Raw genomic sequence first — 21,725 nt, forward strand, 5'->3', positions numbered from 1 at the left:
TTAATTTCTTCCTTCTTGCAGTCATTCACAGGTGGGTCTGGTCAGGAGGTTTCCTGTGAGCTTAACATTGGTATTTTAGTTTAATGCTCATTACCTGGAAGCAAGGCTCCCAGAGAAGAGCCATTATACCTAGTTAAGCTTATAGGCAACATCCCTTTCGATTCAGTTCAGCCGCTCAGTCGTGTCCGAGTCTTTGCGACCCCATGAATCGCAGCACGCCAGACCTTTAGTTATCAATTTATAATAAGATTCAAAGGTTCTTCCCTATTACAATGCAAATTCCTATTTTAGTAACAAATTCTTTTCTTTCTAGTGAAATTATTATCCTTTAAAATGGTTCAAGATAACACAATTTTCAGAATAACTGAAAAATCTGAGTTAATTTTCTAGCACCTTGTCAAGTAATGAGGTAGCATATTTTTGACTGTTTTGATTTGAAATTCATTCTCTTGTATTAAAAACAAACCCTTAAAAGAAAGGCAAACATATAAACAAGGGGATTTTTAAAATCTGGAAAAGCGGTGGATAGCCGTTACGGAAAAGCTGGGGCATAAAATTAAAAGAGGAAAGAAAATCCGCCCCAGACCAGGCAAATCCGGAAGGACGGAGGCAGTATTTCCTGCCCCAGCGGCCAAACGGCACCAGTTTCTTAAGGCAAACTTGGGCCGGTTTCCGCTGAGTGAAGAATGACGTCAAAGGCGAGGGCTCAAGACTTCCTCGAAAAAAAAAGGGGGGTTACACTCAGCCCTGAGGACGGAAAAGGCGGAAGCCGCTGGGAGAGCCTGTTGGCCAGCATCTGGGGCGCGGACCGGCAGGACCAAGCAGGCCCCGCCCCCAGGATAGGCCCCACCCACCCGCCCGGCCGCTCGCTGCCGCCGCCAGGGGTCGCTGCGCGCCGCAGGCGCGAGGGCTGGTCTGTCTTCCCCGCCTCCCCCTCGCTGCTCCGCCCGCGGGGCGGTGTCGGCGCCAAAATCAAACGCGCCCGAGCCGGCTCCGCCCCTCGCCGCGAGCCGGCCCCGCCGCCGGAAGACGAGCCGCCGGCGCCATGGTAAGAGCCGCCGGCGCGTTTCCCGGCCCCCTTCCTCCCCGCTGCCCGCCGCCGAGCCCTCCGGCCGTGTGGGACCCCGGCCTGGCCCTGGGCCCCTGGGCTGGCTGCAGGGGCCGGCTCCCCCGCCGGGCCAAACGCCGCGTCCGCCCCGCGCCTGCCGCTGCCCCAGCCCCAAGGCAGGCGTGCAGCGCCGGGACCCCCGCTTTATGCCCCCCGCGCCCTCCCGGCGGGTTAGACTAAGTGCGGAGCGTTCGAGAACGTGCCCCGAGTGTCGCACAAGCCGAGCAGTCTGTCAGCAAGGCCAGGAGTCACCTCAGAAGCCGGGCCCAGGCTCCCCGCCTCGAGGCGCCGCCCCCGCTTGAGGACCGTGGCTGAAGGGGCATTGAGGGCCCGAGGGGTTCGCTTGGTCTCTGGCGATAAATGGTTCTGTGCATTGTAGCATCCAGAGCACATTTCAGAATTCCTCACAATTTCTAAAGTGACCGAAAGAATCTCCACTTTATGCCAGTTGGAGTTCTGTGAAAAATGCACCTTTTTTACTGGCAGGACTCACTTCCAAAGTTGCGGTATTAGGGACGCACCCGGGCTTCCCCGGTGGCTCAGACTGGGAAGAATCTGCCTGCAATGCGGGAGACCCGGGGTGGATCCCTGGGTGGGAAAGACACTCCCCTCACCCCCAGAGAAGAGAAGGGGACTCGCTCCAGGGTTCGTGCCTGGGGAATTCCAGACACAGGAGCCTGGCGGGCTACGGTCCACGGGGCGACAGAGTCTGACACGACTGAGCACGCTCGTGAAACTGCATACACTTGGTCAGACGTGGCCTTGTGTGGCCCAGTGAGTTCAGGCTTGGTTAGACTCCAAACCATCTCTTTGTTTTTGCGAATTTAATGTCTTTCTGCTCATCAAATCATTTTCATAAACCTTCAGAGTTTCTACTCTCGTTGACCCCCCACCCCCACCCTGTCTTTTGTTGGCAGAGAATCAACATCTCGTGAAATGGATCAAAGATTTTAGTATCGTATTTAAGTTAAGTGGCCGTTATTTATTTTGCCAAGCTAGTGGGGGATGGGGATCTAGGTTGTTGAGTGTTTATTTGAAGGTAGTTGTCCAGATGTAATCATAACTGATAACGGCTTCTTTGTGGTTAGACTAACAGCCCAGCCACCTGGGCATAAAATGATGTAGGAAGCCAACCAAGCACACACTGAAATCTGGTACCAGTGTTCCGTCAAAGATTATTGTTTATAGTTACTAGCCAGGTACAACTGACTACTGTGTTAACTTTTTTTGTTTTTGTCTTTTTACCGACTAACTCTATACCTGCATCACCTTCTAATAGTAAATGGTTTAATGTACGTTTAACTCTTTTCTCTTGTTTCCCTCTGGTAATGGAGAAACATGAAACAATTTTTTGTAAGAGACATATTTCCCACTCTTCATGTATTATTAAGAAATAAGTTTAGTGTTATATTAATCAAAGATAACCTTTCTTCTCTTTCCTGATTGTTAATTAATAGCTGTTTGCTTCAATTTGGTTATGCTTGCTGGGTAGACAATTGTTATAAGTCCGAGCATGTTTTTGAAATTGGAGATATGTGGTGTGGTCTGCTACTTCTGAGGGCAGCAGCTATCATCTACTTTTGATTTTTCAGAATTTTACTAGTGATCAATAGTGCTGACTTTAGGATTTCGTGGTTTTTTTTTTTTTTGGACTGCACAGCATATAGGATCTTAATTCCCTGACAAAGGATTGAAACTGTACCTCCTTCAGTGGAAGTGTTGGGTCCCACATCACTGGCCCTCCAGGGAATTCCTGACTTTAGGATTTTTTTAATTTACAATAAGAGAAGATTCCTTTCATTTTCCTAAAGTCAACTGTTGAGTGAATCTCTAACATACTATCAGGAGATTTTCTCTAATCTTAAATTTTGCTTGAGCCCTTGTTGATTTTTTTGGAGAAATTTCTAAACATGAAGTAATATGGTATCCTTTTACGTTAGTTATTTTAACTCTGGCCATGATACTCTCCTACCATGGTTAGTAATAAAAAATTCTTTGTAGTGGTTAAGGAGCGTGATGAATAAATTAGCCTGAAACCAGTGTTAACAGATGATAACGTGTGTGCGTGCTAAGTCGCTTCAGTTGTGTCCGCCTCTTTGCCACCCTATGTATCGTAGTCCGCCAGGCTCCTCTGTCCTTGGGATTCTCCAGGCAAGAATACTGGAGCAGGTTGCCATTCCCTTCTAGGGGGGATTTCCCGACCCAGGGATCAAACCCATGTGTCCTGTGTCTCCTGCATTGGCAGGCAGGATCTTTTCCACTAGTGCCACCTGGGGAGCTCATCCATGTTTCTTGAGTCACTTTCATAAGCTGCTGAGCTGAGTGATAAGAGCTTTCCTAAAATTGTATGCCCTCAGGACACTGGGTTCTCCCCATTGCCTACCTCTGAGTGGCAAATTCTTGTGGAGTCCAGGGTCTGTCAAGGAGCAGTTTATAATACCGACATATTAGGAGCCTTTTCTAAAGCTTTGGATCTGTTTTCCAGTGATGCAGCCGCAGACTCAAGCCCTAAGAGCCCCACAGTGCCCCTAACTTAACCTCCAGGTTCTAGGCTGAGAAAAACCGTTTTCTCAATCCTGGGGCACAGTATAATCCCATAATAACTCCCTTTCCCCCTACCCCTGTATGCCCTTCCCTCCTCCGCCCCACTGGTGACTGCTGGTTTGCTCTCTTTATCTGTGAGTCTGCTTCTGTTTTGTTTTGTTGACTAGTTTGTTGTATTTTCTAGATTCCACATTTATGTGTTATCATATCTTGTTTGTCTTTCTCTGACTTATCTCACTTAGCCTTCCAAGTCCATCCATGTTGCTGCTTTTTTATGATTGAGTCATAAGAATCTGTGAGAGTGTGTGTGTGTGTGTGTGCGCGCGCACACCACATCTTTATCCATTCCTCTGTGATGGACACAGGCTGCTTCCATATCTTGGCAAATGTAAATGACGCTACAATGAGCACTGGGGTGCGTGTATTCTTTTGAATTTGTGCTTCTTTGGGATATATACACACAGGAGTGGAATTGCTGGATTTTATTTTTAGTTTTTTGAGAAAGCTTCATACTGTTTTCCACAGTTTTTGCACCAATATATATTCCCACCAAAGTATACGAGGGTTCCCTTTTCCCCACGTCCTCACCAGCGTTTGTTATCTGCGGTCTTTTTGATAATGGCCATTCTGACAGGTGTGGTGAGTATCTCACTGTGGTTTTGATTTGCATAAGACGAAAGTGTTTTAGGTAGAAGAGGGTTTTTTAAAAGGCCCAGAGGGAATTCCCCGGTGGTCCAGTGGTTGGGACTCTGTACTTTCACTGCAGAGGGCCCAGGTTCAATCCCTGGTCACACAAGCTGCGCCTTGTGGCACGGACCAAAAAAAGGCCCAGAAATGGGAAAGAGCATGCTGCAAGTGGAGAACTACAAGTTGTTTTTGTATTACAGCTTAACTTGCTTAGCTCTTCATGTTATGGGAAATTTGAGGTGGGGAGTGGCCCTGTGAGAGGTAGGTTGGGGTCAGATGGTAGAGAGCCTTGTCTGTCATTTAGGGTGACTAGATACTCCTGGATGGTTGAGAGCCACTGAAAAGTTTTAATTAAAGGAAAGGCATCGTTAGATTTGCTTTCTGACAGCATGGAATGTGGCCTTGGAGGGTAGGACAGAGTGTGGTTAGCAGGTTGCAGATCTAAAGTAGGCCTGAGCTTAGGTGGAGGCATTAGGGATAGGCAGACAGGATAGATTTGAGAAACAGCTAAGCATGGAGATTGGCAGGGTTTGGTAATTGGTTGGATGTGAAATAGAGAGGAAGGAACCTAGGGTGACTGCCAGGCCTCTGGCTTGGGTAACAGGTGGCATCTAACTGAACTCAAGATCTAGAAGAGCAGGTTTGGGGAGGAGGTGTGGGAAAGGAAGAGGTCAGTTTAGAGCCTGTTCAGCAGGTGGGTGATTCAGTGTGATTGGACATCAGGCCCCCATCTCGCCCAGGGATGTAAAGATTTGAGGTCTTAGCCTGAGAACAGATAAGACCAAAGAAAGGATGTGAGGAGATGAGGGGATCAATAGAGAAAGAACCTGGGGAACTGCAGTATTTGAGAATGGACAGAGGAAAAAGAGAAATATGTTAACTTTGAGGCTACTTATTTTACGTATACAGTTCATCAAGGAACACTGGATAATTTGCTGTGAAAATGTGTATGCGCGTTTCTAGGCTATATATTCTGGAATCCATTCACAACGGCAGTTCCAAATTCTTTTCCCTGTCTAGTGTTGGCTTTCATTTCTGATGCAAGTTTTGATTGGGTAGGTTTATTATTATTGATTGATTGATGTCTGCTTTTTAATCTTACTGAACAGTTTGTATACCCCTATCCGTGTGTGAGTGCGTGCATGCTAAATCGCTTCAGTCGTGTCTTGACTCTTTGCAACCCTATGGACTATAGCCCACCAATCTCCTCTGTCCATGGGGTTCTCCAGGCAAGAATACTGGAGTGGGTTGCCATGCCCGCCTCCAGGGAATCTTCCTGACCCAGGGATCGAACCTGCATCTCTTATATCTCTCACATTGGCAGATGGGTTCTTTACCACCAGCGCCACCTGGGAAGCCCATATTCCCCTATAATCCCATGAAATTTTTGAGAAAGATGCAGATTACTTCAGAAACATGGATGTGGAATCTTCCAGGAGAGCACCAGGGATTATGGTTCTCATTCTCTTTGTTATTTTCTATAAATACTTGCTTTGAGGAAATTTTGTTTTTTGAAAACTCAAACTTTAGCTTTAGGTATATACTCTATAAAATAGAGTAAAATTTATTATCAGCAGTACTTTCCAATTACATCTTAATTATCTTACCTTCAGATTGGCTAAAGGGTAGCTGTAGGATAATACTCACCTGAAGTCGGCTTTCATTTTCCCCTTGTACATGTCCCCCTGCCTCCAGCCCACCCCCCACAGAGCTGCGCCCCTCTGACTCCCTTCATTTTCTGCTTGTACATGTCCCCCTGCCTCCAGCCCACCCCCCACAGAGCTGCGCCCCTCTGACTCCCTTCATTTTCTGCTTGTACATGTACCCCTGCCTCCAGCCCGCCCCCCACAGAGCTGCGCCCCTCTGACTCCCCGCTGTAGAAACCGCCCTGTCGCTCCTCAGTTGCCGTGAGTGAAGTCTGCTCTCTAACTGGACAGTCAGCCTGCCGTAATCTGGCCCCAGACAACTCTCTCATCTCATCTGCCATTCCCTCTACTCCCTCATTCATTTAGTAATCGTCCCTAAGTGTTTGTCTCTCTGGAGCATTCCATGAACTTTCATAACACTGTGCCTGTGTGTGGTCTGTCCCGGATACCCTCCTCACTGTTGCTCAACTTGCCAAAACCCCGCTCATCTCTTGCCTTCCTAGCTAACCCTTCTCTCTTTCCTGGGTAGAATTAATTCATTCTGTCTTGGGTAGCAATTTATGCATGTACCTGTTCATCAATGAGAAGCATTTTATGTCTGTTTATTTTCTTTGAGAGATTAACTCTTTTGAAGGTAGATACAGTGATTCATCGATCATTTGATACATATTGAATTTCTACAAAATGCCAGACTGTCTCAACCACAGTTGTTATTACTATAGTGGCAGCACCTACCACAAGGCTGGCTATGAGATTTATTAACCCTCTTGTCTCAGACAAGACTGTGCATTATTTCTAATAATGTTTCCAACCAAGTTGTCTTAAAAAGCATTGGTTTTTTGTTTTTGTTTTTAAAGCAGTTTACTTTTTAACTTTCATGCCTAACTTTTGTGCTTTAGTCGAAGAAAAAAGGACTAAGTGCAGAGGAAAAGAGAACCCGCATGATGGAAATATTTTTTGAGACGGTAAGTTGTTTCCCTTAAGATTTTTAGTACTTTGTGTAATTTTCTCTTTAAGTATATGTCGTCCAGTATTAACTGTACCTTTTTCACTGGAAATCAATACCGACCAATTTCCTGAAGAATGAGTCGAATTCAACAAACATTTGTGGTTCCTGTGGGCTGTGGAGCATGAGAGAATCCTATCCCAGTGTTGGAAGAGTCTCTTCTATTCAGGGGCTTCCCTGATAGCTCAGTTGGTAAAGAATCTGCCTGCAATGCAGGAGACCCCAGTTTGATTCCTGGGTCGGGGAGACCCCCTGGAGAAGGAATAGGCTACCCGCTCCAGGATTCTTGGTCTTCCCTTGTGGCTCAGCTGGTAAAGAATCCGCCTGCAATGCGAGAGACCTGGGTTCCATCCCTGCGTTGGGAAGATCCCATAGAGAAGGGAACGGCTACGCACTCCAGTATTCTGGCCTGGAGAATTCCATGGACTGTATCGTCCATGGGGCCGCAAAGAGTCACACAGGACTGAGTGACTTTCACTTTTCTATCCAGACTGCCCTACCCTCTGGCACCAGAAGTTTTTTTTTTTTAATTTTATATTGGAGCATAGTTGACTAACAGTGTTGTGTTAGTTTCAGGTACAGCAAAGTGATTTGTTTATACATATACAAGAATCTCCCTTACAGTATAGAAGGGTAGTTGCTTAAATGGACTCCTGTACACAATACAGTAGGAGCATGAGCGGGCCACCTCAGTCTCAGTGCAGATGGCTCAGGAGAGGCTTCACGGCGCCTTTAAAACAGGAAGGGTGTTTACTAGGCATATGATCAGAGAAGTTGTGGACAGAAGAGACCGTGTTATTGCTTGGTCTCATGTCTTGTTTTTTTTCACATTAATTATGCTGCTGGATATTGTTCACTTATTTCTGGATATGAGATTTATTAATAGTAATAACAGCCCCAAATATGTATTAAGAACTTAGGACAGGTTGGAAACTTTTCTAGAATTTGTAGACATTACAGTGAAGTAGATGGACAAAGGCCATACCCTTATGGAACTTAGATTCTAATTTAGGGAAGCAGAAAAGTAATGCTAATGTTTTGATGTTGATAAAACAAGGTAACAGTATAATAGAGTCTAACTTGGGATGCAGGGGAGACACTGTTCTAAGTACTTTCCACATATGAACTCATTTAATCCTTAAAATTACCTCATGAAGTAACAGATTGCATTATGTTGTCCTTATTTTGTAGATACAGGATCCAGAGGTGTAGGAAGTTTAGTTCACTTGCCCTAGAGCTAGTAGATGATGGTGCTAAGATTCTAACCTGGGTGACTAGCTCCAGCACCATTAAACACTGTGGTATATTGACTGGGTAAGGATTTGTTGAGGGAATGGTTTCAAGGGTTAACTTTTGCCATATAATGCTAGATTTTAAAACACATAATTCATTTTTTTACCCACAATTTATGATGACCTTAATATCTAATTACAGATAACAGTGCTTTCTAGATGTTTTTGTCATCAAGTGATGTCAAAGTATGTTGTGCCTCAGTTGTCAAATATTGATGCAAAGAAAATTATAACATGACTTGTAAATCTACAACTACAGCATAGAAATAACCGCCATGAATTGTTACCCCTTTTGTTGATAACAATCTGTACAGATAGTTCAGTAATTTTAACATCATAGGCCTAGCCTATTTAAACTTGCAGATCGTGTTTTACAGAAACTAACTTAATATTAAGACTTGGAATGTGGGAGACAGACGAAAAATATGCTACAAATAAACTTGTTACGAAGCTTCTGGCTGGGTAAACAAGTATGAAATAAATCCACAGTCCCTTGTCTGCAGACCAAGAGTCCAGTAAGCCCTGAAAACTAAAAAGTGCTTTAACAAGCTAGCCAAACCTAACCCTGACTAACATAAGACAGTCACATTTATAGTTTACCTGAATATTTGTATATTTTGCTGCAGAAATGTTCGTATGTGATATACTAAAAGTGTTCTGCCATAACTATGTGTCCCATATTACCCTTCTAAACTTCAGAAAGTTTCAAAGTCAGGAACACAGCTTTCTCCAAAATTGTGGCATTAACTGCAGACCTTTGAGTTTTATAGTTATCATCCACATATAAAAAATGGAGTATACTTTGAAATGTCGAAGTAACCTAAGCTGTGTCTTAAGTCTGTTGACTACATTCATATTTAAATGCTTTAAAGCATACATTATATAAATTAATGCTTAAATTTTATTAACCCGGTTATAGGCAGCTGCATATAGCATGATGATAGTTCAGAGCTTATGTGTTATTTTTCTTCAGTGATGAAATGCAACTCATTGAAGACTGGATACTTTAAATGAGGAAGGAGCGCTTCAACCACTTTTTTTATTTTTCTCAGTTTTCCACAGAATATTAACACCTATAAATTAATTTTAATTCTGCTAATGCATATTAGGCATGTACATCTTCCCTGCGTGTGATTCTAATGTAACAAAGATGAATAAGGCAGCAAAGGCCTTCCCTTAAGGAGGCCACTGACGCTTTTCTGTCTCTAAGAGCCTTATCTTATTGTCCCCTTTCCATGGTCACGTGTCAAAATCAGAGAAACATGGATTAATTAATCCATTCAGCAAATAAGCATCTATTAATTTCCAGGCATAGTTATAGATACATTATTGAACAAAATAGAAAAAAAAAACATACCTTTTTATAATTTAATATTTCAGTAACCCTGAGATTTCCACCTCAGTGTGAACAGCAGGGGCTTCCCAGGTGACTCAGTGGTAAAGAAATCACCTGCTAACGCAAGAGACGTGGGTTCGATCCCTGGGTCAGGAAGATCCCTAGAGGAGGAAATGGCAACTCACCCCAGTACTCTTGCCTGGGAGACCCCTTGGGCAGAGGAGCCTGGAGGGCATACATATGTACACACTCTGCCTCACTTGATAGTATTATGTTGGTAACTTAATTGAAAGATAATATAATCTGCAAGTTTTCAAATACTGCTGGGTAGTATCCAATACAGAACATTATCTTGAGACTCTGAAAGATTAAATATGATGCAGTACTATTTTATTTTTCATGTTCTTGCCGGAAAACTTCAGTCTTTAATATCAGGCTCACCATAGTGATTTCTTCCTGGATTGTACCTGACTCAGATTTAGAATTCTTGACCCTATCCCTGACTTGTTGTGGAAACTTGCAGAAGTTAATGTCGCACATAAAAGTCAGTTAAATAATGGTAGGTATAATTATAGTAGATGCAAATAATGATAGCTATAATGTAGGATTTTTTAAAATGTGGTATGTTTTCTGTAGGAATAATATCAGAAAGGCCTACCATTTGTGGTAAATCCAATTACATTCTGACTTCCTTTTACAAGGACTTATCAATGCAGCATGTCTTATTATTTGCATATATAGTGCTTTATTCCTATAATGGGTAAAAGGTAAAATAACTATAGTAGGTTTTTTAAAAGTAAATCTAAGGTTAGATTAATAAAAGTTTCTCTTGTGGTTTTGGTAATGTCTATGTGTATAAGTGTTTATGTACACATTTATGAGCTTTATTGAAATTTTTTTAGGTCTGGGGTAAACAATTCAACAATATTTCTCAGACATTAATATATAAATATTCACTTCAAATGCACATAGCTGGTTAGCCATTTGTTTATGTTTTATTTTTTTATGATATGTTCATATAATGCAGGGGCTTCCCTATAGCTCAGACAGTAAAGAATCTGCTTGTAGTGCAGGAGACCTGGGTTCAGTCCGTGGGTCAGGAAGGTCCCGTGGAGAAGGGAATGGCAGTCCACTTCAGTGTTCTTGCCTGGAGAGCTCCATGGACAGAGGAGCCTGGTGGGCTACAGTCCATGGGGTCACAGAGTCAGACACAACTGAGTGACTAACACTACTACTACTATACAAGTATCTGTTCTTTGTCAAATTCTTTTCCCACTTAGGTTAGTATAGAATATTGAGCAGAGTTCCCTATGCTATTCAGTGGCTCCCTGTTGGTTATCTATTTTAAATATAGTATTGTGTACATGTCAGTCCCAAACTCCAATCTATCCCTCCTCTCCACCCTTCCCCCCAGTAACCATAAGTTTGTTCTCTAAGTCTGTGAGTCTGTTTCTGTTTTGTAAATAAGTTCATTTGAATCTTTCTTCTTTTTAGATCCCTCCTACATGCAGTATCATATAATATTTATGACATTTGTCTTTCTTTTTCAGACTTATTTCATTTAGTATGATTATCTCTAGGTCCGTCCATGTTGCTGCAAATGACATTATTTCATTCTTCTTAATGGCTGAGTGATATATGTATATATGTATATATGTACTACATCTTCTTTATCCATTCATCTATCAGTGGACATTTAGGTTGCTTCCATGTCTTCTTGGCTGTCGTAAACAGTGCTGTAGTGAATACTGGGATGCATGTATCCTTTCGGACCACGGTTTTCTCTGGATGTGTGCCCAGGAGTGGGATTGCTGGATCATATGGTAGCTCTATTCTTAGTCTTTTAAGGAACCTCCATGCTGTTTTCCATTGTGGCATAATTATCTTTCTGAAGCATATATTTAATTGTGTCCACTTTTGCCTGAAAAAAATAATGATAATAGCTCACATCTGTTGAGCTCTTCCTAGGTGCACACCACTGTTTTAAGCACCTGGTGTATTTATCTGATTTTATCATTTTTAACTGTCTGAAATCACTACTGTTGTTATCCTCATTCTACAGACCTGGACTTCGGAGATAACAGTGTAAAATACCAGCCCTGTATATCAAAGAAAGAACACATCTCAAATAAAGAAGTGATAGTAATAAAACTAGGATAGGATAGGATAAAAACCCAGGGAGGATCATCTGATTAAAAAGACAGTGCTAAATACAGCCTCTTTCCATTTCTTAGCCTTGGTATGGTATAACATAGGGGTCCCCAACCTCCGGAGCTGGGCCACACAGCAGGAGGTAAAGCAAGCGAAGCTTCTTGGTTGCTCTCCATTGCTGGTATTACCTCCTAAACCCCGTCTGTGGAATGATTGTCTTCCATGAAGCTGGTCCCTGGTGTCAAAAGATTGAGAGCCGCTGGTGTGACACATGATGTGGTTCTCCCTAGGCCTCCTTCCTTTATTCTAGGTATTTGTGCCTGCCACTAGCAGGAAGTGGCAGGTTTGAGGTTTCTGCTCCTGTGTGGCAAAGCCAGGACTCAAACCCTGTCTCCTGGCTCCAGAGACTTTTCTTCACCATGTTGCTATATGGTGGCTTTTTTCATTTTCAGGTTAAAATCCAAACTTTCAACCTACAAAAATATTAATTTCCTATGTTTTATGTCTTGGCAGGATCTTCACAGTCTAGTCTGGCTCAATCTACTGGCTATTTTCATTATTTACAAATATGAAGTAGGTGGGGAAATGGCAAAATAGAATATGAAGTTAAAAATAATGATAATATTTTCATTTTGGTAATGCAGACTCTCAGTAAAACAAATGAAATATTGTGAGTTTTTTTTAACTGTTTGCCTTCTAAGTGAAATCTTACTAATCTTTCTTACATACAATGACTCAATAAAAGTCATTGACAGTTCAGAACAGAGCCTCATCTTAATAATGATGTAGGTGAGGATTATGACGATTTATTCTGCTGAGTTGAAATATTTTTCCCATGGTCTCAGAGCCAGAAAAATAGATTTAATTCCTACCAGGCAGTGGGAGGCTGGGCAGATTATTTTTGTCCTTTATGATATGGTTAATTTTCTCAGATACCAAAATTGCTGTTACAACTCTGCTTTCTATAACATTAAGGCACTGATGACTAAGATACTGTGACTATAACAAGTATTAGCAGGTTAAAGAAGTTCAGTAATTAGTGAGTTTTTGTGTAAAGATAGAATTAATTGTATTAATTGACTTATTCTAATTCATATATTCCTATACAATTTCATTCACATGAATTGTTGCTGTTGTTTAGTCACTAAATTGTGTCCATCTCTTTGTGACCCCGTGAATGGCAGCAGACTGGGCTTCCCTGTCCTTGATTATCTCCCTGAGTTTGCTCGAACTCATGTCCATTGAGTCAGTGATGCTATCCCAGCCATCTCATCCTCTGTTGCTCCCTCTCCTCTTGCCCTCAATCTTTCCCATTATCATGGTCTTTTCCAATGAGTCAGCTCTTCCCATCAGGTGGCCAGAGTATTGGAGCTTCAGCTTCAACAAAAGTCTTTCCAGATTCGGGGTTGATTTCCTTTAGGAATGACTGGTTTGATCTCCTGTTCATATGAATACATACATTTTTCCTATTATATGTTCACATATTCCTATTCCTATTCATTCAATGAATACATACATAGATTTATTTGAAGTTGCTAATGTTATAGAAAAAGAATCTTTGCCTGTTACTCTTAGGAAGAAGATGGCAATAATACAGCTCAAAGACAGAGAACTGGCACCCAAAGTCTGTTTTACCTAATAGCTTTATGACTTTAAGCAAGTTATTTGACCTAAGAAGCAAAAGACTAATAATAACTTGTACCTACTTCACAGAGTTGGTATAAGGATTAAATGAAATAATCTGTAAAACATTACGATGCCCAGGTCATAAGTGCTTAATTAAAAGTTAATCTAGTATTATAACTGTGTGTCTGCAATGGTATCTTTATACATAGTTTTGATTTTGAAAGTTAGAACCATTGTGTTCTTTTCTGTATTATCTCTGTTTAATGTAGGGGAGAGCCAATATTTACCTGAGACCATTTTCTTTGTTCTTTTAAATGACCACACTTCAGTTCTGAGGCTAGTTCTTTGCAAGCCTGTTTATTTACACAGCAACCGCACTGGGGCAATTGGTATGTCTGGAGCTGTTCCTTGATAACCACATATAGGCAGATGTCTCAATGCATTCATGTTCTTTTTCCAGAGAATCTAAGGTATTTGCAAATAGGTTTGATTAATTGATTTTTTTAATGCATAAAAGGCCTAAAGTTAGTAATTTACTGCATGTTCTCTGAGACTCTACAGAATTTTCTTTTAATAATTGATCCCAAGTGTGCAAAATTTTGTTTCACAATCTATTAATAGAACCGATGACTTAGTATTTTCCTGAATTTACTAAATCTTAAGTGTATTGAGATGAAGTTACTTTTTCCAACATTTTATTATTGAAGATGAAAGAATTTCACAGTGAATACCTATATGCCCAGCCTAGATTCCACGATTAACACTTTATACTCTCCTTGCTTTATCATGTATGTTCCTCTGTCCATGTCTTTGTCCGTGTGTCAGCTCATCTTTCTTGCGGGGGTTGTCTACCTGGGGTACTGTTCTTTTGTCAGGTATGTTTGTGAATATTTTCTTCTAGTCAGTCTTCTTGGTTTCTCACAGTGCCCTTGAATGAGCATAAGTTTTAAATTTTTATGATGTCTAATTTCCATCCTATTGTAGTTACCATTTCAAGTTTATGTTGGGAGAAATAGATCCCAGATCCATAACAATAGTCACAATAATTCTAATTACTGAATACTTCAGTCTTTTCAAATGTTTCACTTCTATTATCCAAGTTCTTTTGACCAGTTCAACCAAAGCTTATTATAGGAAGAAAAGAGTATTCTGCATAGATTTGTTTTTCCAGCCGTAAGATTGAATATTCTATGTGTGTATCTTTCCCACAATATTTTGCTTTGCATGTGGTAGACATGTAGCATGTATAGGTTAATGATTGATAGGCAGCCATGAATTGTATGATTTTCTTGTTTAGGTGTAGCTCTTCCATGAAACCTTAAATGTAAACAAATCTTGACAGCTGTCTGTTTTAGTTAGAGCTGCTTAATCTGTGATGTATGGTATATACTAAGCAAAGCACTATTTGTGTTTTCTGTAAATCAGTCTCAGAGAAGCCAATTATCTCACGTTAACAAATGATCCATCACAACTAGATTTTATACTTCATTGGGAAGATGTTCTTTATGTCTGCCCTCCGGTTACTTTTAAGGGGTTGTATGTTCATGCGAAGTCTGTCCGTTTTAAGTTCTGTTGAAGGTGTTGAGCAAGATAATTACAATTTCTTCTAGCTCTATAATTCTTGATTCTATTTCACTGTTCATTTCCAGGCGTAGTTTTCTAATACAATATTTTATAAACATAATTATGGTGAATATAAATATATAGCAGAAAATAAATACATGTTTTTCATCTTTTTTTAACTCTTTTAAACAGAAAGATGTGTTTCAACTAAAAGACTTGGAGAAGATTGCTCCCAAAGAAAAAGGCATTAGTAAGTATCAACGATGTGCCAAAGTGTTTTCATGAATACCCGTCTTCTTTCCTGCAAATCTTTCACTTCATGGAAGCATAAATTTCTAGAGATGAAGAATGTTTGTTGAAGTCCTTATATAATGTTTCTGGGCCATGACCATGATTCTTGTGTTTGGAGTATCTGCTCTAGGAAAACTAAGGTGGGATATGCATGCATGCCTGTATGCACACACATACATGTGTATACATACACACAGTTATACACAAGCCCATTTATGCGTATAATTTACTTCAAAAGAAGTAAAACTGTTCATGTATGTTCTGGTATTTGTTAATGGGATTTACCTGGTGTATTAGTGTTCTACAGCTGCTGTAACAAGTTACGGTAAACTTGGTGGCTTAGCACAATGGAACTTTTATTCTCTCATAGTCCTGGAGGCCGGAAATCTGAAGTAAAGGTGTCGGCAGGGCTGGTTCCTTCTGGAGGCTCTGAGGGAGGACCCGCTTCACGCTTCTCTCCTGGCTTCTGGCAGTTGCCAGCAGTGCTTGGCTTATGGCTGCATCGTTCTGATCTCTGCCTCTGCCTTCACGTGGCCTCCCCCTTTACTCTCCCCTTCTGTGTCTTAGAAGGACACGTGTCATTTGGGACCCACCCTAAATCCAGGATGATTTTATCATGAGAGCCTTCATTACATCTGTATAGACCCTTTTCCAAAATAAGGTTGCATTCAGAGGTTCTGGGGTTTATCTTTTGAGGAGTCACTCTTAAGCCCATTATATATGATATATATATTTTTTAAACTTTACTTTCTGATTATATAAGCTATACACGTTTAACAGATTTGGAAGTTATATAAAGAATATAATGAAAATAAAGTTGTTCATAATCCCTCTACTGAGATTACCACTTTTTTTTTAAGCTTTTCATTTTGTATTGGTGTATAGCCAATTAACAATGTGGTAGTTTCAGGTGGATAGCAAAGGGACTCAGCCATGTATATATACATGTATCTATTCTCCCCCCCAACTCCCTTCCCCTCCAGGCTGCCACGTAACACTGGGCAGAGTTCCACATGCTGTACAGTAGGTTCTTGTTGGTTATCCATTTTAAATACAACAGTGTGTAGCGGCAGACATAAATTCATTCTCTACCTCTGTATCTTTCTGTTTTGTAAGTTCATTTGTATCAGTTCTTTTTAGACTCCACATATAGGGGATGTCATACGGTATTTCTCCTCTGTCTGACTCACTTCACTCAGTATGACACTCTCTAGGTCCATCCATGTTGCTGCAGATGGCATTATTTCATTTATTTTAATGGCTGGGTAAGATTCCAGTGTATAAATGGTAGCATGGTATATTTTGATGTCTTATTCTTAGGTTCTGTTTATCTGTGTTTGTGTTATATATCTGTCCATTTCTCTGAGAGGAAGCCATGCTGCAAATACCATTTTGTGTTCTTGTATTTTTTCATATAACATTGTATCATCTACCTATGTCATTTGCTTTAAAAAAATGATTTGCAGCATCTGTATTTCCGAATATTTTTTCTGTGACCACCCATTGTGCCATAATTTGCTTAGCCCATTAGCTATTGTTGACCATCTCAATGTGTTCCCAAATTTTCTTGTTAAAGTTAAGGTAATTAGGATGCCATTCTTAAATTTTTTTCTAAATGACTTTTTTTTTAGAGTATTTTTAAGTTCACAGCAAAACTGGGAGGAAGGTACAGTGTTTCTCATGTACTTCCTGCCCCGCACACATGCATAGCTTCCCCTGTTATCAACACCACTCACCATCAGGCATTTGTTACAGTTGATGAACCTGCATAGACACATCATGATGACGCTGAATCCATAATTTATATTAGTAATCACTCTTAGTGTTGTGCATTTCTGTGGGTTTGTACACACGGATCCACCACTATGATATTACATAGAGTATTTTCCCTTCCCTAAAAATCCTCTGTGCTCTTCCACCTATTCATCCCTTCCTTTCCCCCTGCTGACAACTTTTTTCCACATTTCATATTACTTCATTAGGAAATGTCCCTAGAAATAGAGTAGAAAAAGAGACTTGTATAGTTTTAGGCTTTTTAGATGGATTCTCAGATTGCCTTCAGGAAAGGCTGTTATACTCAAATTCATTTCAACGAACTGTTATCATTTTTAGAAGTCTTTGACATTTCATTTCAGTTTGTACTTTTTTATAAATGAGGTTTAATGTTTTGCATTTGGTGGAGATTTTATTTTTTTATTAAATCTTTTAAGTTTAATGGATTTTATTAAATTTGGGAGTCTGCTCTAGGAAAAGTTAAATGGACTCTGGATAATTTCTTGGTATAGTTCTATTAGTAAAAAGTAAGAATGGTCTGTGAATTTCAAACATTTGTGAAATATGACTGTATTTTTACATGATATTTTTAAAACTCTTCTGATTTTCAGTCTTACCCCTAACTATAACATCCAGTTTATTTCTTTATTTATTGCTTAATTTTTCATAGTAGTTTTCTTTTACGTTCCTTAGCAAAAAAAGATAATGCGTGTTTATTATCAGAAAAAAATGAGAAAAACGAGCAAAAAGAAGGAAGTAAAAATTTCCCTCTTTACCTTACATTCTGCATAACTGAATACTGTCTTCTAACTTATTTTTCTATATAATACTTCTGGATGTACATATATCCAAGCCATTAAATATTTTATAAAGTAAATTTAATGAATGCATAGTGTATTTATCCAGAATATTCTTTTAAGAGCCCAGTTATTATACTAATTTCCAGGATTTTGCTATGAAAAACAGTGCTTTAACAAGCATCCTTAAGCATTATTTTCTTTAGCTAAATTTGTAAAAGTGGAATTTCTATGTAAGAGTTATGCATAAATCTGTTTGTGCTACATTTTTCTACCATGTTGAGGAGTACTTACATCTCTGAATCCTTTGTTATAATTTTTAGTGTTTTAAGTAGTCAAAAAATCCTATCTCATGCTTTATTTTACATTTCTTCAATTATTAGTCGGTTTGACCACTTTTCTTGTGGTCAAGAAATATGCCCACCATGCATATTTTATAGATACTTACTGATGTATTTTATTTTTCTGTTGGAGTATTTGCCTTTTTTGTAATTATTTTTTAAAGCTCCTTATTTATTAACTTATTAACTCGATCTATAATATTTATTTCAAGTGTTTCCCCAGTTATTAGCCTTTAATTTGATTTATGATGTGCCTTAATATGAAATCTTTAAAAATTATCTCTCTTAGCTGCTATGTCAGTAAAAGAAGTCCTTCAAAGTTTGGTTGATGATGGTATGGTTGACTGTGAGAGAATTGGAACATCTAATTATTATTGGGCTTTTCCAAGTAAAGCTCTTCATGCCAGGAAACGTAAGTTGGCGGTTCTGGATTCTCAGGTAGGCCACCACAATTTAAAATAATAGATTTGTTTTTTAAGAAAGAAATTTGTTTTATTTAATCCTCTTCGTATTTGTGGTTTCTGTTAAATTTTTAATGTGCATTATTTAACTCACAGTCTAAAGAATATAAAATCTCTTTTTTTCCAAGGGGTGCAAAGACCTTAGAATGTTCTCTCATCTCACATGCCATGACATTGTTTTCTAGTATTTTAGTTCTTTTTAGGTTTACAGAAAAATTTACGGGAGGGTACAGAGAATTCCCAAATACACCCATGCCTTCCCCCCAACCAAATACATAGTTTCCCTTGTTATTCACATCTTGTATTAGTGTGATACAGTTGTTACAGTTGAGGAGCCAATGTTGATACCTTATTATTCACTAAAGTCCAGAGTTTACATTAGAGGTTCATTCTTTGTGTTGTGCATTCTGAGTTTTGACAAATCTATAAATGTCCTGTATCCAATCATGCAGCATAGTTTCACTGCCCTAAAAATCTCCTTTGCTTTGCTTATTCCTCCATCCTTTCCTCTCCTCTAGGCCCTAGCAACAACTGATATTTTTAAGGTCTCCAAAGTTTTGTGTTTTCCAGAATGTCATCTGGTTGGAATCATTATAGTCTGCAGGGTTTTCAGAAGAAAGAAGACTGGCTTTTTTCACTTAGTAGTGTGCGTTTTAAGTTTTCTCCATGTCTTCTGGTGGCTTGATAGCTCATTTCTTTTGATTGATGAATAATATTCCATCCCATTGTATGTATCACAGTTTGTTTACTCATTCAGCTATTAAAGGAACTCTTGGTTGTTTCCAAGAGTGTAGTTCAAGATTCCATCACATTTTGATGAGCTATTTTGTATCCTTTTACAAGACTGATGGCATGAATTATCATGTGGAATTTACGGTTCAGTGGTCCCCCCCTTATCTGAGGAAATAGATGCCAAGACCCCCTAGTGGATGCCTGAAACCATGGAAAGTACTGAATCCTATACATGCTATGCTTTTTCTTATGTATACATACCTGTAATAAAGTTTAACTTAGAAATTAGGCACAGTAAGATATGAACAACAACTACTAGTACAAGAGAACAGTTATAACAATAACAATGTGAATGTGGTCTCTCTCTCAGAACACCTTATTGTGCAAATTTAATGCCCTTTCCGTCTTAATGAAGCACTTGTCATGCCCTGTGGCTGTGACTTTTGCAGTTTGAGGTGCAACAGCAGAACTAGCCCAAATTTCTTTTTCCTTCTTCACAGTTTCATGGATAGAAGATTCATTCTCACAGTCTTTGCAGCCTCAGCACACGATTTTTTGCTTTCCTTATTAAGTTAAGAACTTTCACCTTTTCATTTAGAGGAAGCTCTCTACAGCTTCTTTAGCGTATCTGAGTTGCGTGCATCACCACTCTTGTGCTTTGGAGCCATTACCAAGTAGAATCATGGTTACGTGAGCACAGGCACTGTGGTGCCATGACAGTAACCCCATAGCCAACATGACTGCCAGGTGACTAAGAGGCAGGACCCGCTGCACAGAGGGGTGACTCATGTCCCATGTGGGATGGAGCGGGACGGCGCCAGGTTTCATCACGCCACTCAGAATAGCACACAATTTAAGACTTCTGGACTGTTTATTTCTGGAATTTTCCATCTGGTATTTTCGCACTATACTTGACCACAGGGAACTGAAACCATGGGGACTGAAACCGCAGATCAAAGGGGACTATACTATATGGGCAAGGGATGAAATTTTAGGGAAAGTACTGTGGATTTTTTTGGGAAGGGAAGAAGAGTCCTGAGTTTCTGGAAGGTAACAGTAACAGGAAAAGTTAATTAACAATAGTAAATTAATTTCTCTCTGGAGGTTGCGTGAGATTGTGTTTATTCACAGGAAAATCCTCCTGAAACACCACTTTTTAAAATGATGCTCTTGTGTTCAACTTTATGGGGAACCTTCTTTCTGTCAGTGTTCTTAATTACAAGCAACACAAACTTAACTCTGGTTGATACTAGCAGAAAAGAAATTTATTAAAAGCTGTAAGATGGACTTGCAGAATCATTGGGAAGGATGAACCCAGTTCTAAAAGCAGGCAGGAGCTGAGGGAAGGTACACAGCCTGACTTCCACCAGGACACGCCATGACGCCTCTCTGGTGAGGGTACTGCAGCTTCAAACACTGCACCTGACTTGGCATCGCTGACCTCAGAAGATAACCTCAGGTTTATGTGCATGTGTGTGTGTTTATTGTTTTTCAGATTCTTTTCCCTTACAGTTTAGTACACAGTAGGACCTTGTTGTTTATGATGCTGCATTTTTTTCCTTGCTAGGAAATAACATGCATATTCATCACTCAGCAGTTTTTTTAACTTATGCCATTAAAAACTTTATATAAGGTGATTTCTTTTTAAGCCTTATTACATTTTTCTGTCTTCATGGTTTTTGTTCTTGTTATCCCCTTTGAAAATTCCCTTGTCTTTCCTTCCTACTTAGTTCTCAATGTCTCTTCTCAGAAACTTTCTCAAACTCCCTTAGCTTACTGTGCTCTTGCCCTTCTCTAAACTCTTGTAGTATTTTTGGTCTTACCATAAATAAAATGTACAGCTTTGGCAAATATTTCTGGTTGTCCAATAAACATTGTCCCCTTTTTTATTACTAACGAAACATTACTATGTTGAAGGAGCATAAAACATTAATCTTCCCAGATTCCCTTGCATCTGTGAATGGCAGTGGGAAACAGATTTGATGAATGGGATGTAAGTGAAGAGGAGCTTTGCGGTTTCTAGGAAAATGTTCACTTTCATGATAAAGACAAAACCCTTTCTTCCTCTTTTCTGTGATATGGCCCTGAGATCCTAGTGTGCTGATGTCCCTAAGAATGGCCGGGCCTGAGTTAACAGGACTCGGGTCTCCGGTGGCATTTTGACATGCTGTGCGAGCCTTGGACTGCCTTACCTCTGGACTTCACCCTGCATAAGAACATTAAGCCCCTGCTTCATCTAGTCTTAGGCAGATACTCTCTTCGTATTCTAAATGGACGTATTCTAAGTGGATAAATTTGCTGTAAGTAATTTTTTAAATTGAAGTGTGACTTAGGTCTTGTATTATCTATTGCTGTGGAACAGAACTGCATC

The 21,725-nt window shown here is 40.0% G+C and overlaps 1 protein-coding gene across 1 annotated transcript in view; it reads left to right on the forward strand.

Annotated features, from left to right (window-relative positions):
• The first annotated feature begins 871 nt into the window (after positions 1 to 871).
• Positions 872 to 21,725, forward strand: part of MND1 (meiotic nuclear divisions 1) — a 75,107-nt gene continuing 54,253 nt past the window's right edge. Inside the window, exons 1-4 of the mRNA XM_081543681.1 lie at positions 872 to 1,048; positions 6,885 to 6,950; positions 15,152 to 15,209; positions 18,451 to 18,599. Coding sequence (XP_081399807.1) covers positions 1,046 to 1,048; positions 6,885 to 6,950; positions 15,152 to 15,209; positions 18,451 to 18,599 — 276 coding nt within the window. The 5' untranslated portion in view covers positions 872 to 1,045. The remainder of the gene's footprint in view (positions 1,049 to 6,884; positions 6,951 to 15,151; positions 15,210 to 18,450; positions 18,600 to 21,725) is intronic.

This window comes from Giraffa tippelskirchi, chromosome 11 (assembly GCF_054371585.1).
Source record: "Giraffa tippelskirchi isolate mGirTip1 chromosome 11, T2T-mGirTip1v1.2.pri, whole genome shotgun sequence".
NCBI lineage: Eukaryota > Metazoa > Chordata > Mammalia > Artiodactyla > Giraffidae > Giraffa > Giraffa tippelskirchi.